The 19,685-nt window shown below is 47.5% G+C and overlaps 1 protein-coding gene across 1 annotated transcript in view; it reads left to right on the top strand.

Moving 5' to 3' along the window:
• Positions 1–19,685, top strand: part of SAMM50 (SAMM50 sorting and assembly machinery component) — a 52,135-nt gene that overhangs the window by 4,525 nt on the left and 27,925 nt on the right. Inside the window, exons 2-10 of the mRNA XM_011984014.1 lie at positions 3,569–3,679; positions 5,019–5,120; positions 8,935–9,022; positions 13,719–13,825; positions 14,376–14,506; positions 14,741–14,828; positions 17,582–17,710; positions 18,315–18,386; positions 19,430–19,516. Of these exons, the coding sequence (XP_011839404.1) occupies positions 3,569–3,679; positions 5,019–5,120; positions 8,935–9,022; positions 13,719–13,825; positions 14,376–14,506; positions 14,741–14,828; positions 17,582–17,710; positions 18,315–18,386; positions 19,430–19,516 (915 nt within the window). The remainder of the gene's footprint in view (positions 1–3,568; positions 3,680–5,018; positions 5,121–8,934; positions 9,023–13,718; positions 13,826–14,375; positions 14,507–14,740; positions 14,829–17,581; positions 17,711–18,314; positions 18,387–19,429; positions 19,517–19,685) is intronic.

The raw sequence follows: 19,685 nt of genomic DNA on the forward strand, positions 1-19,685 counted from the left end.
GAGATGGGGTTTTGCCATGTTGGCCAGGCTGGTCTTGAACTCCTGACCTCAAGTGATCCGCCCACCTTGGCCTCCCAAAGTGCTGGGATTACAGGCTTGAGCCACCGCGCCCGGCCGAGGGTGAGGTTCTTATAAGTGCTTGTTACATAGTAGGGTCTTAATATTTGGTGAACGAATGAATCTCTATTAGTAACACAGTTACTAATATTTTGATTAAAGTATATTTACAGGGTATTAATCCTATAATGACTTCAGCGTTTAGAGATAATAGAAATATAGACTTAAGATGTATGAATAGGTGTAAGAGGTTGTAACTGTGAAACCTCAAAGATGTGATCTCTTAAAGTCTGGATTTTAGATTAAAGGATGTAGATGGGCCTGGCAGATCTTCGGTGAACCTTGTTTCATATTTGGAGATTTTAGGAAGTGCAGTGGAATTTTTTCAGCATAATGGGATATAAACCTTTGCCCAGATAAAGCATTTTTGCTAAGCGTTCAGATTCAGATGAGTATGTGCACATAATCTTACTTTGTTTATATTTTTGAGAAATATAATTCCAGTTTGAAAATATTGCACAACAAAAATGAAGATAATGATAGGAAATTATCCGTTCTTTGCCTTACATTATCTTCCTCACCCACAAGGACCCCGTCTTGGTCACTGCTGTGAACCCAGCGCCCAGCACACAGTGGTCTTTCAGTACTTATTTGTTAAGTGAAAGATTGGAAAAGTCGTTCATTCCCCATTCCACAAATATTTATTGAGTACTTCTGAGGTGCCAGGACAGGTAAAAATAAGAAACAGGCCGGGCGCAGTGGCTCACACCTGTAATCCCAGCACTTTGGGAGGCCGAGAGGGGTGGATCACCCTGAGGTCAGGAGTTCAAGACCAGCCTGGCCAACATGGTGAAACCCTGTTTCTACTAAAAATACAAAAATTAGCCAGGTGTAGAGGGACGCACCTGTAATCCCAGCTAGCTGGGAGACTGAGACGGGAGAATGGCTTGAACACGGGAGGCGGAGGTTGCAGTGAGCCGAGATCACGCCATTGCACTCCAGCCTGGGCCACAGAGCAAGACTCTGTCTCAAAAGAAAAAAAGAAACAGAAAGGGTACCTGTGAAGGTCACAGACTTCAAATATCAAGAGGTGTCCCTGTGAGAGAGGGACGATTCTTCTTCAAGATGACATTAAGGTGGATCTTGAAGCTTCATAGGGGCAACTTATTCTGAAAGAGGGGCAAGGTATGCAAAAGCCTCAATGTGTGGGTGGAGCAGGTGGTGAAGATTTAGCAGATGCAGGCCTTATGGCAGAGTTCCTTGTGCCCTGCTAAGGAATCTAGTTGGATGCTGTTCCTGTAGGTACTTTTGAGGACCATCAGAGGCTTTTATGGCAGGGATGGGAAAGGGAATATGATACTGGCAGGTCAGTTACCTTTCCAAGGAAAAGTGGATAGTGGCCCAGAGGCCCCACCGCTCTACATTTGCAGATGTTAAACACACACTTTAAAAGTGCCTAATTGTAGAGAATTCTTGGAGCAAGGAAATAGATATTGGTTCACGTAGTTTTCTCCAAACTTGCCTATTTGTAACAATTGCCTGGTGCCACACTAGACCTTCTGTGTCCATCTGTAAGAGGTGACTGGGAATCCCCGTGTGGTTAAGCAAGCGTCCCAGAGACTTATAGTCAAGCAAACATAGGAACAAATAAGAATTGAATAAATAGTGTATGTTAAATATGTAAGTATATGTTAATACAATGTATACATAAGTATTTTTATTTTTGAGACGGAGTCTTGCTCTGTCGCCTAGGCTAGAGTACAGTGGCGTGATCTTAGCTCACTGCAACCTCTGCCTCCTGGGTTCAAGCGATTCTCCTGCCTCACCCTTCCAAGTAGTTGGGATTACAGGCACACACCACCACACCTGGCTAAGTTTTGTACTTTTTTAGTAGAGACGGAGTTTCACTCCTGACCTCAGGTGATCTGTCCGCCTTGGCCTCCCAAAGTTCTGGGATTACAGGTGTGTGCCACTGTGCCCGGCCTGTTATTTTAAAATGGAGATGAGACCTCATTGTGTTGCCCAGGGTGATCTTGAACTCTTGGGCTCAAGCAGTCCTCCTGCTCTCAAAGTGCTGGGATTACAGGTGTGAGCCACCATACTTGACCTTTCTTTATTTCTTATTTTTACTATTATTACTGTTTTTAGTAGAGATGAAGTGTCCTATGTTGCCCAGGCTGGTCTCAAACTCCTAGGCTCAAGTGATTATGTGTGTGTATGTGCGTGTGTGTGTGTGTGTGTGTAATATTATGTTTATGTAGATGTTTCTCAACTACACCCCAGTAAACCCATCGTAAGTTGAAATGTAAGTTGAAAATGCATCTAATACGCATATCCTACAGAACATCATAGCTTAGCCTAGCCTACTTTAAACGTGCTCAGAACACTTACATTAGCCTACAGTTGGGTAAAATCGTCTAACACAAAGCCTATTTTCTAATAAAGTTTTGAAGGTCTCATGGAGTTTCTTGAGTACTATAAGTGAAAATCAGAATGGCTGTGTAGGTGCTCGGAGTGCAGTTCCTACTGAATGCACGTGGCTTTTGCATCATTGTAAAGTCAAAAAACTGTAAGTTGAAGCATTGTAAGTCGGAGACTGTCTTAACTAGATAGATAGATAGATAGATAGATAGATAGATAGATAGAATGTCTTCCTGGAAATATTAGGTGAGACACAGCCTATGGAATGCTTATTCAGAAGTTGCTTTAATATTTTGAGGTAATATCGATTCAGCTTGTAGAAAGAGACTGCTTTCGAGTCCAATTTATGAGCATATGCAGTTCCCTTTAATGTGAATGAGACTTTCCGAAACGAAAAAACCTGTCAGGGTCTACATTAAATGTTTTCGTAGTGATTTGGTTTGTCAGTATAGCCATCCTAAAATCCATACAATTTTAATCGCAAAAATTAGGATGCTTTCTATAACAACAGGAGAGCAAATTATTTTCCTTTTTTTTCCCCCTGGTAAATGTCTTTGTGGCATTTTATTTTTTAATGATTTTTAAACTTCCATTGGGCCTCAGGTGTCCAGAATTAGGTTGATCATAATCCTTCGTTCATGACATGTCATCATGGATTTGTGCATGACCCTTTTGGTTAGTTAATTTTTATTTTTATTTTTTAAGAGATGGGGTCTTGCTGTGTTGCTCAGGCTGGTCTCAAACTCCTAGCCTCAAGCGATCCTTTCTCCTTGGCCTCCCAGAGTGCTGGGATTACAGGCATGAGCCACCGCACTACCCCTGCCCTTCCCTGTTAGTTAGTTTTTATCTTTTATTTAGTGACCACCAGTGAGTTAACCACCAAGCCAAGAACTTGCTCATTAGCAATAGCTGACGGCACCTTTGTCCTCCCTGGTCCCTATCCTGCCCCTACCTCTACTTGAAGGAAACAACTACTGAATTTTTGGACACAAATTCTGGACACAAAAATTGTGTCTAAAGACAACTCAAAGGTAAGTGTGTGTATATATGTGACAAAGTCATTTATCTGTGGCCTCTCCCTGCCTGTCAGAGTTTGGAGCCTCTTCCATCAAGTGGACCTGATTTTGGAGGATTAGGAGAAGAAGCTGAATTTGTTGAAGTTGAACCTGAAGCTAAACAGGAAATTCTTGAAAACAAAGATGTGAGTTTTCTGTTGAAGGTCTTGATGTAATTGTTAGTAGAAACATTCACTTCCATAAACCACTAGGGAGATGCAAAGGAATTAACCTGTTTCCGTGCCTTTGTCAAAGAGGAGTTTGTACCACCTACAGCTAGAAAGACTGATGACTCTTAGAAAAATAGTTTCTATTTTTAAAGAAGTAGCTTTTCCTTGGTGATTTTTATGTGGGAGGTTTAGACAAACATTCTTTTGTGTTTATGGAAAAAAACAAAAATATTTCAAGGACAAACTCAAGCTATACTTAAATTTATATTTCCATTCCCTACTCCCAGAAAAAAGACTGTGAGTCTCAGATGAAGCTTTTCCTAAGTTTTTTAACTTTGAAATTTAAATACACTTTTCCAGTTCTTGAAGAATTTGCTCTCTAGTGAGACTGAGAGGCAGGGGCCAATTTGAGTCAGCATCGATTGTGGCTTTCTGAAATCCCTGCAGGGTCTTTAGAAGATGCATACAGTTTTGTTTTGTTTTTTTTTTTGAGACGGAGTCTCGCTCTGTTGCCCAGGCTGGAGTGCAGTGGCGTGATCTCAGCTCACTGCAAGCTCCGCCTCCCGGGTTTACGCCATTCTCCTGCCTCAGCCTCCCGAGTAGCTGGGACTACAGGCGCCCGCCGCCTCGCCCGGCTAGTTTTTTGTATTTTTTAGTAGAGACGGGGTTTTACCGTATTAGCCAGGATGGTCTCGATAATCTGACCTCTTGGCCCGTCTCGGCCTCCCAAAGTGCTAGAATTACAGGCTTGAGCCACCGCGCCCGGCCTTGTTTTTTTTTTTTTTTTTTGAGATGAAGTCTCACTCTGTCACCCAGGCTGGAGTGCAGTGGTGCAATCCTGGCTCATTGCAACCTCTGCCCCTTGGGTTCAACTGTTTCTCCTGCCTCAGCCTCCCAAGTAGCTGGGACGACAGGTGTGCGCCACCACACCTGGCTAATTTTTCTGTGCACAGTTATTAAGTCAGGGGTCACAGCCAGCATTCATTCACAGGCCAGTGCTCAGGGTGTATGTGGGGGAAGGACAGAGGGGTTGTCTGTGGCCTGCCTGGGTTTAGGGCTCACCTGGTCCTGGGTCATCTGGCTGAGAGAATTTGTAGCTCTTGTTCACAGAAAGTATAGACCCAGCAAAGAGGAAGTCACAGTGACCAGTTTTTTGAAAAGATGTGAAAGATGGTAAAGTCCAGAAGTAAGAAGTGTGGGTTATTAAACTTGAAGAAAACCTTGACATTAATTAAACCTTGACATTGTCTTTAGTCTTGACACCTAATCTCTTTGCCTTGTGTCATACCTAATACTGTCCTTGTGTGACTTTTAGGTGGTTGTTCAACATGTTCATTTTGATGGACTTGGAAGGACTAAAGATGATATCATCATTTGTGAAATTGGAGATGTTTTCAAGGCCAAAAACCTAATTGAGGTAGGTGTGGTCTCTACGTGGTGTGCTTTCCCAGTCTCTTCTGAGGAACTTATAAACCTCCCTATGTGAAACCACAGAGCACCCTCTGCCCCCGGCCTCTGTGCCGATCTGCCTCCTACTCCACAGGGAGCCTTGGCACCCCCAAACTGAACCCCCTGAGTTCCTGCGTTGCCTCCTACAGACTCCAAGTGTTTGCATTTGCCTTTTCCTCCTGTCTCTTATCCTGGAGAAGGAAGTGTCTGTCCTGTTGCGTTCCTCGCAGCTCTCCCAGCGCCGTGATGGGAGCCGATGGGGTTCGTGCACAGCCGTTCCCAGGCACCGTGCTGAGTTCCTGAGAGCGCACTCTCCCTTGCCGACCTCGTGGGGTGGGCGCTCATCTGGGACACACTCCCTGTCTCCTCAGGGCCCTGGCTCGGTCTGTGGAGCACTCTCCTTCCTGCACTGTACCCCCTTTCTCATCGCCACTGTGGGTTCCCTCTGCCTTTCTGCCCTTGGGACCGCATTGAACATGCCCGGACAGAAGTCACCAGCAACTTCTTTGTGGCCGGGTCCAGCTGGCTCCTTTCAGTCTTCACTTTACTTGGCTTTCAGCAGTGTTTGGCACTGTGGACCATTCCCACTTAAAAAAAAAAAAGAAACTTTTTTTTTTTTTTTGGAGATAGAGTCTTGCTCTGTTGCCCAGGCTGGAGTGCAGTGGCACGATCTCAGCTCATTGAAACTTCTGCCTCCCAGGTTCAAAGGATTCTTGCGCCTCAGTCTTCCAAGTAGTTGAGATGACAGGTCCACACCACCACACCTGGCTAATTTTGTGGTATTTTTAGTAGAGATGGGGTTTTGCCATGTTGGCCAGGCTGGTCTTCAACTCCTGGTCTCAAGTGATCCACCTGCCTCGGCCTGCCAAAATACTGGGATTACAGGCATGAGCCACTGTGCCTGGCCAGATTTATATTTTTTAAAAATTTAAGTAACATGTAAGCACAGTAAGAAGGAAGCATAGAAAATCAAATGGTACAGAAGGGTATTGAAATGAAAAGGACACATTTCCCTACCCTGGCCAATCCCAGTCCCCTCTCCAGAGGTAACGTGGCTAACAGTTTCTTAGATATGTTGTACAAGTGTATAAACATGTATGTTCCTTAAACAGTAATGCCATTCTCTACATTTTTTTCTTTTCTGACATAAATTATGGAGATCTTTTCACATCAGTACATACCAATCTGTTGGCTCTGTGGTACCTCATTGTACACGCTTTCTAACTTTTTTTTTTCTGAGACAGGGTCTTGCTCTGGTGCAAGTCTTGCTCAGGCTGGAGTCCAGTGGTGTGAACACAGCTGACTGTAGCCTCAACCTCTTGGGTTCAAGCAATCCTCCCACCTCAGCCTCCTGAGTAGCTAGGACTGCAGGCACACATCACCATGCCTAGCTAATTTAAAAAATTTTTTTGTAGAGACGGGGTTTTGCCATGTTGTCCAGGCTGATCTCAAACTCCTGGCACAAGTGGTCCTCCCAACTTGGTCTTCCAAAGTGCTGGGATTACAGCATAAGCCACCTCACCTGGCCCTCTATATTTTATTATAAACAGTTTTCCATTGATGGGCATTTAAATTAATTTTCAGTCTTACAAACAATGCTTACAAACATCTTAGTGTGTCTTTGTGTACATTGACAGTGTGTTTTAGGATAAATTCCTAGAAGTGGGATTCCTGGGTCAAAGTGTGTGCACTCTGCAGTGTTCCCTGATGCAGCCGTATGGCTCTACAAAGAGACTGCACTAGTCTACTCTCTTACAGTAGTCCATGAGACCGTCTCTTTCCCAAAATTGGGTGTTATCCCAATTTTTAAATTCTTGCCATCTTGTTAGAAGAAAAATACCACCTCATTGTTTTAAATTGCATTTGTTTAATTATGAATGAGACTCAGCATTTTTTTTTTCTCTTTATTGGTCATTCATATCTCTCTCGTGAATTAACCTGGCATCTTCTGTCTTCCACTGGGTTGCTCGGCTTTTGTTTATTTGCAAGAGCTCTTTGCATATTGAAGAAATGATCGCTTTGTAGCCTCTGCTGAATGCATCTGTCCTGCTTTGTTATTTGCCTTTTGAATGTGTCTGTCCCTCCTCTTCCTTGCGCTTTGCTCTTCCCTGGGCTTTGGTGACCATTTTCCCGGGTTGCTTTCCATCTCATCACAGTCATTCGCAGGCTCCATTGTCGCCTCCTTTTCCCTGTGAGCCTCCTTAAGTGTTGCTTTTCCACAAGGATCAGTCTCCTGTGTGATCTCATCCACATCCCAAGTTTCAGTTACAGCCTGAATGCAGAGGGCTCCCCGTGCTCTATTTCTAGCTAGCTCCTCTGTGTTGAGCTGTAGCCCTGACTATGCAACTGCCGACTAAACATTTCCTCATGGCATTGCCACAGCCGTCTCCAGCTCCATGGGGCTGAGATCTGAAGTCGTCTCTTTTCCATCCGTCTGCCCTGCCTGTCTTCCCATCTCTATTCCTGACTTCTCTAATGGTGTTCAGCCTTAGCCCAGTGCTAAGCCTCGAGCTGCAGTTTTAGTAGCCTCTTTGTTCTTCTCATGTGCTCTACCTAGGCAGTGGCGGTGTCCTCTCGCCCCTGCCTATGAAATGTCTCCAGGGTCTGTCCTCCCGTCCAGTACCAGGGCCCGCACTGGGCCTGCCTTCACCCCAGCCCCTGAAGCTGCTGCCAGAGCACCCCCTGCATCCTTCAGGCTTCTCCCATCGGGGCAGAATTCCGAATTCGTCCGTGTGATCCTTTCTTTCTCACCAGGAAATGTGATCCCTTCTCTCTCCTGCTGACAGTTCTACAGTGACTCCCTTTCACCTGCAGGTGGAGTCTCAACTTTCCTAATCACATGAGGGTCTTTCCTTCCCTGTGTCCTCAGCACTCGCCTGCCTTACCTTCCTTCTACCTGTCCTTCCAACAAGAATGGGCTCTGTGCATTGGAAGGAACTGCTGTTCACGATGAAGAAAGGACACAAAGTTGAACATTTCTAACAGCGGTCAGAGATGGTTAGAAAGGCCGGGCACGGTGGCTCACGCCTGTAATCCCAGCACTTTGGGAGGCCGAGGCAGGTGGATCACCTGAGGTCAGGAGTTCGAGACCAGCCTGGCCAACATGGTGAAATCCTGTGTCTACTAAACATACAAAAAATGTTAGCTTGGTGTGGTGGTATGTGCCTGCAATCCCAGCTACTCAGAAGGTCGAGGCAGGAGAATGGCTTAGACCTGGGAGGCAGAGCTTGCAGTGAGCCAAGATCGCACCTTTGTACTACAGCCTGGGCAGCAGAGCAAAACTCCATCTCAAAAAAAAAAAAAAAAAAAAAACCAGGAAAAAAGAAAAAAAAGAAAGTAAAGAAATGAATAGAAAATTGAAACACCACAAAAAGGTGTGCGTTTCTTCCTCAAAGGGAGATCTGAAAAAAAGAAATGAAAAGGCATGCACACACACGTGTCTTTCTTCTGCCAGACATAACCACTGTTCACGATTGTAATCTCTTCCAGCACAACGTTCTAGGCTGTGTGTTAGGTAGGTGTATCTGCGTTAATCTTGTTGTTTATATGAAGGGGATTATGTGATGCACACTCCTGAGGCCGAGGCTTGGTTTTGCACTTGTGAATGGGCATTTTTGTTGCCCCTGTTTCCCTTCTGTCGCGTGGCAGGTCTTGGTAGTACTCTCTGCTCAGTGATCTGACTTAGCACCAAATGGTAAACTACCAGCCTCGCCATGTGGCTGCCGTTTTCTGTTTCTGTGTCTTAGAAGAATGTATCACCTGCTTTTTTCTGCATTTTATAGGTAATGCGGAAATCTCACGAAGCCCGTGAAAAATTGCTCCGTCTTGGAATTTTTAGACAAGTGGATGTTTTGATTGACACATGTCAAGGTACATATTGCGGTGTAGTGTCTTTATAATTCCCTTTCTGTCCATCACAGAAAAGCTGTTTCTGTGGCCGGATGCAGATCTGGGCAGCAGAGCACCCCTCCCTGCTGTGTAGAACCTGAAAGCTGATCAAACAGGTAGTCCTTGAGTTAGCAGTCTCAGGGAAGGGGCTGGATTTTTTGTTTGTTTTTGGGAAGGGGTCTTGCTCTATTGCCCAGGCTGGTCTGGAACTCTTGTATTCAAGCGATCTTCCTGCCTCAGCCTCCTGAGTAGCTGGGATTACAGGTATGGGCCTGGATTTTTGTATGAGGCCGGGGAGGAATGGTGAACTTTGAGGATACTGTTGTGTAAACCCCCGGACCGCACGGGGGCGTGAGAGTGACTCTGAAGCAGGGTGCCAGGCTTTGTTCATATAGCCCAGCGCAGCACTGTGCAGACCTCATCTCGGTGTGTACTTTATAAAGAGGAGGGAATCCAATTTCCATTTTAGTTTTTGCTCGTTTTCTTGTTGCTATGTGATACTGGGCACGTTTCTCAACATTTCTTCTTCGGCTAGTGAGCACCTGCGTGGAGGCCGGCCCTGTGCAGGCCCCAGCTCGAGACACAGCAGCACACGGGGTGTGGTCTCCTCCTGCCGGGCTTCGGTCATAGCAGCACAGAGGGCATCATCTCCTCCTGAAGGGGCTTCGGTCAGTGGGGCTAGGTTGGGGGCAGACCGGTAAGTGATGGCAGCACAGTCGCTATGCTGTGCTGTAAGAGGCTGAAGGAGGAAACAGCTTCACCTGGCCAGGGCATTAGAAGGGGATCAGAGAGGGTGTCCCGAAAGGGGCGATGTCTGAGCTGAGACCTAGAAGATGCATTTAAGCGAGTATGGGGAGAAGGGCTGAGTGAGTCTGGGGAGAAGGACTGGTAGTGAGGTGGAGTGAAGAGGGTTCTGGGGACAGGGATAGCATTTACCAGGCCCACGCCAGAGGGAGAGTGGCTCACTGGGTGGACCACAAGTGTAGGAAGAGCTGGAGTGCAGGTCAGGGGAATGAAGTGCCGGAAGACGAGGAAGAAAAGCCGTCAGGAGCCCAGACCATGGTGAGCCTAACACGGCACGGTAGAGTTCCCACTTTAGTCTGAATTCAGCAGACATCGTTGAAAAATAAATATTTGGAATGAATCTGTGAATAAGTAAACTCTTCAGAATTGAATGGGGGGTAATTTTGAGAAGGCCTAGATAAGACAATATAGGAAAATGCTTGCAAAAGATAAGGTGCTAGATAAACTAAGGACATTTTCATTATTTGGAATATAGTTTCAGCCAACACTAACAGAGACCTCAAAGAACAGTGGCTTAGACAAGAGAGAAATCTCCATCTCTCCACACAGCTGGGAGACTGCCAAGGGCTGGTGTGGTGCTGCGTTCCCTGAGGTCACCTTGGGCTGGTGTGGTTTCCCGTGGTTCCCTGGGGTCACCTTGGGCCAGTGTGGTGCCTTGTTCTCTGAAGTTACCTTGGGCTAGTGTGGTTTCCTGAGGTCACTTTGGGCTGGTGTGGTCCTTCATTCCCTGAGGTCACCCTGGGCTGGTGTAGTTTCTCCCATGGTGTCTTGTTGCTTTGTCATCCCTAGGGTCCCTGAGTCCCTCTGGTGGCTGAGCACCGTGTCCTCATTCCAGCATCTGGAAGGAGCATAGGAGGTTGAAAGGGCTTACCCCTCCCTTTAAGCACCCATCCTAGGTGTTGTACACGGCACTGCTCTCATCCCATTGGCGAGGACTTAATCACTTGGCCACACCTAGGTGCAAGGGAGGCTGGGAAGTAAAGCGTGGGTGGCTAGGTACTCTGCTAAAAATTAAGGATTCAATAACCATTAAAACAGGGGTTCTCAGGCCAGGCGTGTGGCTCATGCCTGTAATTCCAGCACTTCTGGAGGCCGAGGCAAGTGGATCACGAGGTCAGGAGTTCAAGACCAGCCTGGCCAAGATACAGAAACCCTGTCTCTACTAAAAATACAAAAGTTAGCTGGGCGTAGTGGCGCGCGCCTGTAATCCCAGCTGCTCGGGAGGCTGAGGCAGGAAAATCGCTTGAACTCGGGAGGCAGAGGTTGCAGTGAACTGAGATTGCGCCACTGCACTCCAGCCTGGGTGGCAGAGCGAGACTCTGTCTCAGAACAAAAACAAACAAACAAAAACCAGGGGTTCTCAGAGTGTGGGCCTGGACCAGCTGTGCTACTGTCACCTGTTGGAAATGTGATGCCACCGAAGAAGGAACTCTGGGGGCGGGGATGAGGGTGAGGCCAGCGGCCTGTGGCAAATGAGCCAGCTGTGTGGTTCTGATGTGTGCTCAAGCTGGGGAACTACTGGACTAGTGAAAGGGAAGAGATAGTGGGAGACAACCTCTCCGCACCTCAGAGTCCTGGAATACTAACAGTAGTACCCGCGCGGCCCTGTGGGAAGCGGTTATGTGCATGTAATCATTAGATCCTCACAGAACCCTGGTGAAGTGTCATTATGATTTGAAAAAAAAAAACAAAACAGGTTGAGTATCCCTTATCCGAAATGTTTGGGACCAGAAGTGTTTTGCATTTTGGATTTTTTTGGATTTTAGAATATTTGCATTGTACCTGTGAACATTCCCAGCCACTAAATCCGAAATCCAAAATGCCCCAGTGAGCATTTCCTTTAAGTGTCATGTCAGTGCTCAAAAAGTTTTGGATTTGCAATACTCAACCTGTATTTTCCAGCTAGTGAAACCAAGGCTCAGAGAGGCTTAAGTAACTTGCCCAGGGCAAACAAGTGAGTGAGACACTTCCCGTGCCCAAGACCTGACCCCTACTACCTGGGATGCTTTTCCAGGGGCGAGTTTTGTTGGAGGCATTTGTTTTTCGCTCTCTCCTGTCCCTGTTGTAAACGTGCCCTTGTAGGTGGTCAGCTGGTCCACCTCTGCAGGCTCTCCACCTAGGCTGCACGTTAGGATGACATGCAGGAGCTTAGATGGCTTAGGGCAGGGAAGCTCCTCCGTGTGGACTGTGGTGGTGGATCCGTGTCACTGTAACAGGCAGCAGTACGTGTGACCCCTAATGTCAACTCTGGACTTGAGTTAATAACTGGTGTGAGTAGTGGTTTATCATTTGTGACAAATGAACCACACATGCGAGGTGTTAGTGTGTGTCAGAGTAAGGAGGGGTTCATGGAAACTCTGTGCTTTTTGCTTTATCTTTTTTTCCCCCCAACCCACTGTTGCTGGCCCCAATTCTTTATCTTTCTGTGCGCCTAGAGCTGCTCTAAGAAATAAAGTCCACTAAATAAAAAATAAAAAAATAAAAAAAAAAAAAGAGAGAAAGAAAGAAAAGATGGTGCGAGGCACGGGGGCTCATGCCTGTGATCCCAGCACTTTCAGAGGCCAAGGCGGGCAGATCACAAGGTCAGGAGTTCGAGACCAGCCTGGCCAACATGGCGAAACCCCGTCTCTACCAAACAAACAAAAAATATTAGCCGGGTGTGGCAGCAGGTGCCTGTCATCCAGCTACTCGGGAGGCTGAGGCAGGAGAATTGCTTGAAGCCGGGAGGTAGAGGTTGCGGTGAGCTGAGATCACCCCTCTGTACTCCATCCTGGGTGATGGAACGAGGCTGCATCTCGAAAAAAAAGAAAAGACGGTACTGAGGCTCCGTCGTAGACCTGTTGGACCTGACTTCTTAGAGCGGTCGATGCCTGGGCATCTTCATATTTTGACAGTTGCCCAGATGCGTCTAGATGTCCAGCCAGGGCTGAGCACCCCTACTGTGTGAAAGGCAGGAGTTGCCTTTCCTTCCCGTGAGAGGCCACGCAGTCCTACGGAGCCCAGCCCGCTCCGCACAAGGCACCCCAGTGCCATGGTGGGTCATGAGGTGCTTGCTTCCAGCTCAGACCCAAATCACACCTGGTGTGGGGGAGGATAGACGTGCCTCTTACACACAGTAACACAGTAAACAATCTCACGTTTATCTTCGAGGGTTACTGACATCCCTATTGTCATGTGAGTTCCACATTTTCATGTCAGTTGGAGTGAGACCCCAAATATTTTCAAGGACCTCTCTAATGGCAGAACAGATTCCTTTAGCAAATATTGTTTGCTTAAGTGTGCTTAAGTGAATAATGCTACTTATAGTTATCTCCTTGTAGCAAAGGTAGATTTTTTTTTTCTTTTTTTTTTTTTTAGAGACAGGTTCTCGCCCTGTCATCTGGGCTAGAGTGCAGTAGCAGTCATAGCTCACTGCAGCCTCTAACTGCTGGGCTCAAGTGATCTTCTCACCTCAGCCTCCCAAATAGTTGAGACTATAGGTGCTCGCCACCACATCTGGCTAATTTTTAACCTTTTTTTAGAGACAGGGCCTTGGTATGTTGCTGGAGCTGGTCTTGAACTCCTGGCCTGAAAGTGATCCTCCCACCTCATCCTCCCAAAGCACTGTGATTACAGGCCTGAGTTGCCATGCGCAGCCCTGTTTATTGATATATTCTACCAGAGAAACTTGAAACATTATTTTTTGGTGTAGAGGTGTGCAATATTTTGATTTTGTGTAGGAGCTTTCTTTTAAACATTCTCATGATGATATTATTTTCCAAAGAAGATTGTAAAATAGAGTGAACCTTCAGATAGCTTTTTGTCTTTTTTAGCAATGGGAACCCAAAGTAAAATAACATCCTAGCTGTCTTATTGTTTAATATTTTTTATTTAGGTAATGATGCACTTCCAAATGGATTAGACGTTACCTTTGAAGTAACTGAATTAAGAAGATTAACTGGCAGTTATAACACCATGGTTGGAAACAATGAAGGCAGTATGGTATGCTACGGGCTTTTTATTTTCTTATGTTGGAACTTTGATTGGAAACTTTTACACTATGGCTGCATTCTAAAAGCTGATAATAGTTTCAAAATTCGGTCATTTCATTTACCTTAATCTGTTGTTATTTGTGGTTTCTCTTTAGTCACCCTAGAATTGGTGATAATATGTTTTGCGTTGTTTGATAACAATGTTAACGTCAGTAATTAGGAATGATTTGGAGAATGTTCATATTAATAGTCTCTTGTTCAAATTCCTTTAAACTGTAAATCTGTAGAACTTAATATTCTTGAGCTTCACAGGTGGCAAGGTTAGCTTGTCCCTTGCATTAATCAGGTTTGAATGCAGGATGTGAGCACTCAGCAGCCGCATGTTTTAAAGAATGAAAGTGATTACAAATGAAAGACTAGATCTGTAGTTAGCATTTTCCTTCTGTTTTTACAAAAGTCCCTTTGCTAGCATAGTCTTTATCCAGAGTTCTCATTCCTTCAATTTAGACCACTACTATGTTTTGTTTTTTTCTTTTTCTTTTTTTTTTTTTTCCTCCTAGGTACTTGGCCTCAAGCTCCCTAATCTTCTTGGTCGTGCAGAGAAGGTGACCTTTCAGTTTTCCTATGGAACAAAAGAAACTTCGTATGGCCTGTCCTTCTTCAAACCCCGGCCCGGAAACTTCGAAAGAAAGTAGGAAGCCCAGCAGATCATTGAGTACACTGGTCTGATAGAAAAGTTAAAATAGATGGCTTATTTGTGAAAAGAACCGTGACAGAATCAGCTGCCACTTCTGCAGTGACCACATGCTGTAGATTTCCTCTTGAAGATGAGCCCCATGGGCATAGTGTTAAATCTGTTGATTTAAATGTGTGCAAGTTCTAATCACTGTTTCAGCTTTTAAAGCTCTATCCCATTGTCTCCTAGTTTCTCTGTAAACTTATATAAAGTTACTGGACAGTTCCCTTGGAGCTCACTGCGGGAGACGGACAGAGGAATGTCAGCTGAGTACAGTGTGAGTAGCATTTCAGTCCTTCCCTCTGGGCTTGGGGGGAAACAGGGTGCCTTTTTCATTGATTCCCAAAGGCAGCAAGAGGGCAGCGTGGAGAGCACAGGCCCTCTGCCTTCCGCACCAGCTACCTCCTGGCCAGGTGCCTCTTCTCTAGCTGAGTACAGGCTGCCAGGAGCCCAAGAGTGGCTGATGCCAATGTTAGCAGCTCCTTAACCTGGTTCTGACTACCTGAGCCACCATTGGTTGTCCTTCCCCATATGTGTGGAGACCGACAGTTTCTCATAGTCAGCAGAGTTGGTCAGATCACTGGAAGGTGTCTTTTTTTTTTTTTTTTTTTTTTTTGAGACAGAGGTTTACTGCTCTTGTCGCCCAGGCTGGAGTACAATGGCCCGATCTCAGCTCACTGCAACCTCTACCTCCCGGGTTCAAGTGATTCTCCTGCAACAGCCTCCCAAGTAGCTGGGGACTACAGGTGTGCACCACCATGTCCAGCTAATTTTTGTATGTTTAGTAGAGATGCAGGTTTCATTATGTTGGCCAGGCTGGTCTCGAACTCCCGACCTCAAGTGATCTGCCCATCTCAGCCTCCCAAAGTGCTGGGATTACAGGCGTGAGTCACTGCGCCTGGTCTGGAAGGTTTCATTTTTGGTTCACACCTAAGTTTACACCTAGAAAGGTATGATTAAATACCACCATTGGAGTTCATACCATTTGGCCTTTTTGGGGCTTTATGATAACCTGCTCTTTTTTTTCCCTTCTTTTTTCCACTGTTCCTGACTCCTTTTGTTCTGGGCTTTGGTTCATGCGGAGAGCCCTGAGATAGAATACTATGTAAGAGTCAGTCCCCACCTGTGGTCTTCAGACCAGCAGCATCGGCCTCAGCCGTGGGCTTGCTAGAAACGCACATTCACGGGTCCCACCTTGAGCTGCCAAGTCCGACTCACAGGGCGTGGGGCCCGGGAAGCTTTGAGCCTGCTCTCCTTCCAAGAACCCAAACAGAAGCCCTGGGGGCGATCGCCCGAGCTTGGACTCCCCCGTCTCCCTTAGGGCTGTGCGACCTCAGGCAGATGACTCATCTGTGAAATGAAGGACAGGAGTGCGCGGCCCTAGGCCATTGTGAGGCTTGGATGAGAGGCGTGGTAAAGCTCCCGATGCGGCCAGTGGCGCAGTGTAGGTGCTTGAGGTGCGTTAGTGCCCTGCGCCTCTGGTCCTTGCAGACCAAGGCCATGAGAACTCAGAGCATGCAGAGGCGGGCCAGGTAGACTCCAGGTTCCAGATGGAGATGGGAGAAGCTGGGCACATTTGCAGTTTCATTTCCTTCTCTCCAGATTTTCTTGTCTGGAAGGGAACAGCCCTCAGACACCCTTCTGTTTCGATACCGTCGTTAGATGCTCTCTGGTGGGGCCGTGGAGGGGACGCCTGGGGCACACGCCGCTCTCTGCAGCCCGCCGTGCTCCAGCAGGTCTCCATGTGCCTGTGTGCGCCCGCAGTGCTCAGGCTCCTGGGAGCTTAGCCACCCTTCTCCCTGGTGTCGTGCTTCATCTCTTTCTAAGTCTTTTTAAAGAGCAGATTTTTAGGAGAGTAGAAATACCTTATTTTTTCACAAAAATAGCAGAGATGAAAGACACCAAAGTGTAGTCTCGGCCCTGGGGTGGGTGCAGGTAGAGCGGAGGAGGAAAGGGGAGGGCAGAGACCTTGTCACCGGCAGCCCTGAAACTGAGCTCCTGGAGGTACGGACCAGATCATACTGAGTGGTATCCTTGGGCCCATGTCAGGCCTTCTAAGGAATGAAGAAATGATTTAGGAAGCTCTGCACCTCCCACAGGCATTTGGGAAAGTACCTGAATCCTAGGTGGCCCTAAGTGTAGAGATGGTGGCTGTGCAGGCTGCCCCTCCTGTACCAGCTCCCCAGTGCCTGGCACGGTGTCCTGTGGCTGCTGAGGTGGGTGCCTCTCACCATGAGGGCGGGATAGAGGCCCCATTCACCCAGTGGCCTGGAGTTCAATTGCACGCCTGAGGGCTAGAGAGTGCCCAGCATGGGATGCCCCCTGGGGAGTGTGGGGTGGCCTGGCTTCCTCGTAAGAGTTAAATCACTGTCCCACCACTTCCCAAAGCCACTGAACATTGTTCACTGTTCAGAAAACATTTCTCCGAGACAGAAATCTAAGATGAGCTGTCCTGGCGTCAGGAAAGAGAGTGTCAGGCTGGGAAGCAGGTCCCACCTGCTTGGACCCTAGAATTCACCCGGCTCAGGCCTCTGCTGCAGGAAGGATCCTCTTGCCTCCCACATAACTCTTTTCTCTGCCGCCTTCTCTCTGGGCTTGTGCAAGTCACTGGGTTGCGAGGGCTGGCTTCAGACAGGGTCGGGTGGACCAGGTGGGGTGTGTGCCATCAGATCGTCTTAGATGTCTTACCCCTTACAAAGAAGCAGGAAAGAGACAGTGCCTGTCGATGAAACAGCTGCCTGCAGCCCTCAGACCAGCCCTGTCCCCCACCTGGGGTACAGTCCTGCTACTTAGAGCAGTACTGCCTTTGGTTCCGTTCACAACTTTCCCCCTTTCTTCCTTTGCCCTTCTTCCCTCTGGTTTTCTCTTCCCCTTCTTCTCTTCTTCCCCTTCTCCCTCTCTCATCATTTAAAAACAAAATTATTTTAGGTATTTAGTTCATTGTTTCATGATGCCTCATTTCAAAAAATGATTTGCAACAACTTCCTAAATACATGTGGTCCGAAAAGATGTCTAATTTCTGTGTTGCAGTTTCCCATATGGAAGACCAGCCACACCGTCAAGTGGGAAGGCGTGTGGCGAGAACTAGGCTGCCTCTCCAGGACGGCGTCATTTGCTGTTCGAAAAGAAAGCGGACATTCACTGAAATCATCTCTTTCGGTAACTGTCTCTTAGTTGGAGTAAATAGTTTTGTTGATGGAACCATGCTATGCATTGGAAAAACAGTCTTTGCCAATATCGGGGCTGATTGAGAAGCGTCGCCCAGATGGGGTGTCCACAGTGGCGGCCCCTGCTCCCTGAGGGCTTGTGGTGTCCTGCCTTGTGTTGTCCTTTCCAAATAATGTCAGTGGTAACAGGAAGAGGTGTGCTTCAGAGCTGACTGTGGAATTTCAGCTTTCAAAAAGGAGGAACCTGGTTGAGCTGACTGAGGCCAGGGCGTCGAGCTCCTTGAGAGAATGAACCCAGTGGCGGGTGTTCAATGAACCCGGTGGCGGGTGTTCAACGAAACCAGTGGCGGGTGTTCATCTCCACGTAGTGAGCAGGAGTCGTTTATTCATTTGAAGCTCAAGTCTCAGTGTGGACGTCTTGGTGTCCTCCTAAGTAAGATAGGGATGGTCACCCTCACTTCCTCCAAGGGCTCTGTGAACATGGAATGACGTGATAGTTGTAGAGTGCTAGCGTGGTGGCCTGCGTGCTGTGAGTGCTAACGGTTATCTGACAGAACTGCTGGAAGTGAAAATACCCCACTTCAAATTTCTTTCAGCACGCCATGGTCATCGATTCTCGGAATTCTTCCATCTTACCAAGAAGAGGTGCTTTGCTGAAAGTTAACCAGGTAGTGTTGTTTCACCTGTGACCCCGCAGGGGGAGGGGAGCCAGCTTTGGACAGTAAAGTCCCGGTGGGCTGGGTGGCCCTGAGGGTGGGTGGTCCCACAGAGTCATCGCACGTGCAGTATCACTTGTGAGGGTGGCCAGCTCCACTCTCAGGGCTTCGAGCCCGGGAATTGTTCCCTATGCCCTACAGTTCAGTCTTGTGCCTTCACAGAACCCAAGGTGGGGGTAAGGCTGTGGCATTCTTGATGAGGGTCTGTAATAGGCCAGGAGGAGGGCTGTGGCTTGGTGTTACCCGGGAGAGAGTGCCCGAAGGCAGGGATCATCCCTCAGCGGCTACAGAGCAGGTGCATCGTGGCAGCAGGAGGTGCTGGAGGAATGGTCTTCACCACCTTAGAGGAGTGAGCTTCTCTGCTGGTGTTGGAGGCAGGCTGTTAGTCCGTCTTTGGGTTGCCCTCTTGTTGGAGGCGGGGGCATAGTTCTTTACCATAAGGTACCTACAAGGTGCAGGCACAGTGAAGAGCCCACCTTGGTGGCTTGAGAGTGAGGGCAGCGGGGGCTGCACTGAACCTTGAGGCTTCCCCGAGCAGCTACCCTCGCTCTGGCCAGTGGTAGTTAGGTGTTGTCAAGCAGGGCAAAAGCCCAGGGGTGCTGACCTTCAGTTTCAGAGGAGCAACTAGAAATCAGGTTTTTATACAAAATAGCTCACATTGTGAAAGGTCAGCTGAGTTTTTCCCCAAACGCTGATGAAACCAACGAGCCAAGCCGCCCGTGCTGAGCTCTGTGTTCAGACACTTGGGTTGCCAGTGCTCCCCGCACACAGCCGGGGCAGCCTCGGCACCGCTTGGATCTGCGGATCCTCCATCCCAGTCTGTCCGCTGTTGCTGTCTGCAACAATTAGGATGTGGCTTCTGGGGGACAGAACTTTCTGTTGCCTTTTAAAAAAATACAAAACAGCAAAATTAAATCCTGATGCAAAAACGTGGTTCTGTAGCTCCTGTAATAAGTCCGTTCACTGCCTTCGACCTGAGCGCTCTTTCCCTGCAGGAACTGGCAGGCTACACTGGCGGGGATGTGAGCTTCATCAAAGAAGATTTTGAACTTCAGTTGAACAAGCAACTCATATTTGATTCGGTGAGTATCTAATGGATGCTGGCACCTGCACTGTCAGCCCTTACTTTGGGGATCTTACCACAGAATCTTAGCTCCTGAATATCTAAAGCACAGAGTGGAAGCCTGAGCGGTGATGCCTAACCTTTGATGTTTCCAGTTTAGCCAGATTTGCAGGCAGTCTGGGGAGAAG

This window comes from Mandrillus leucophaeus, unplaced genomic scaffold (genome assembly GCF_000951045.1).
Source record: "Mandrillus leucophaeus isolate KB7577 unplaced genomic scaffold, Mleu.le_1.0 Scaffold26, whole genome shotgun sequence".
NCBI lineage: Eukaryota > Metazoa > Chordata > Mammalia > Primates > Cercopithecidae > Mandrillus > Mandrillus leucophaeus.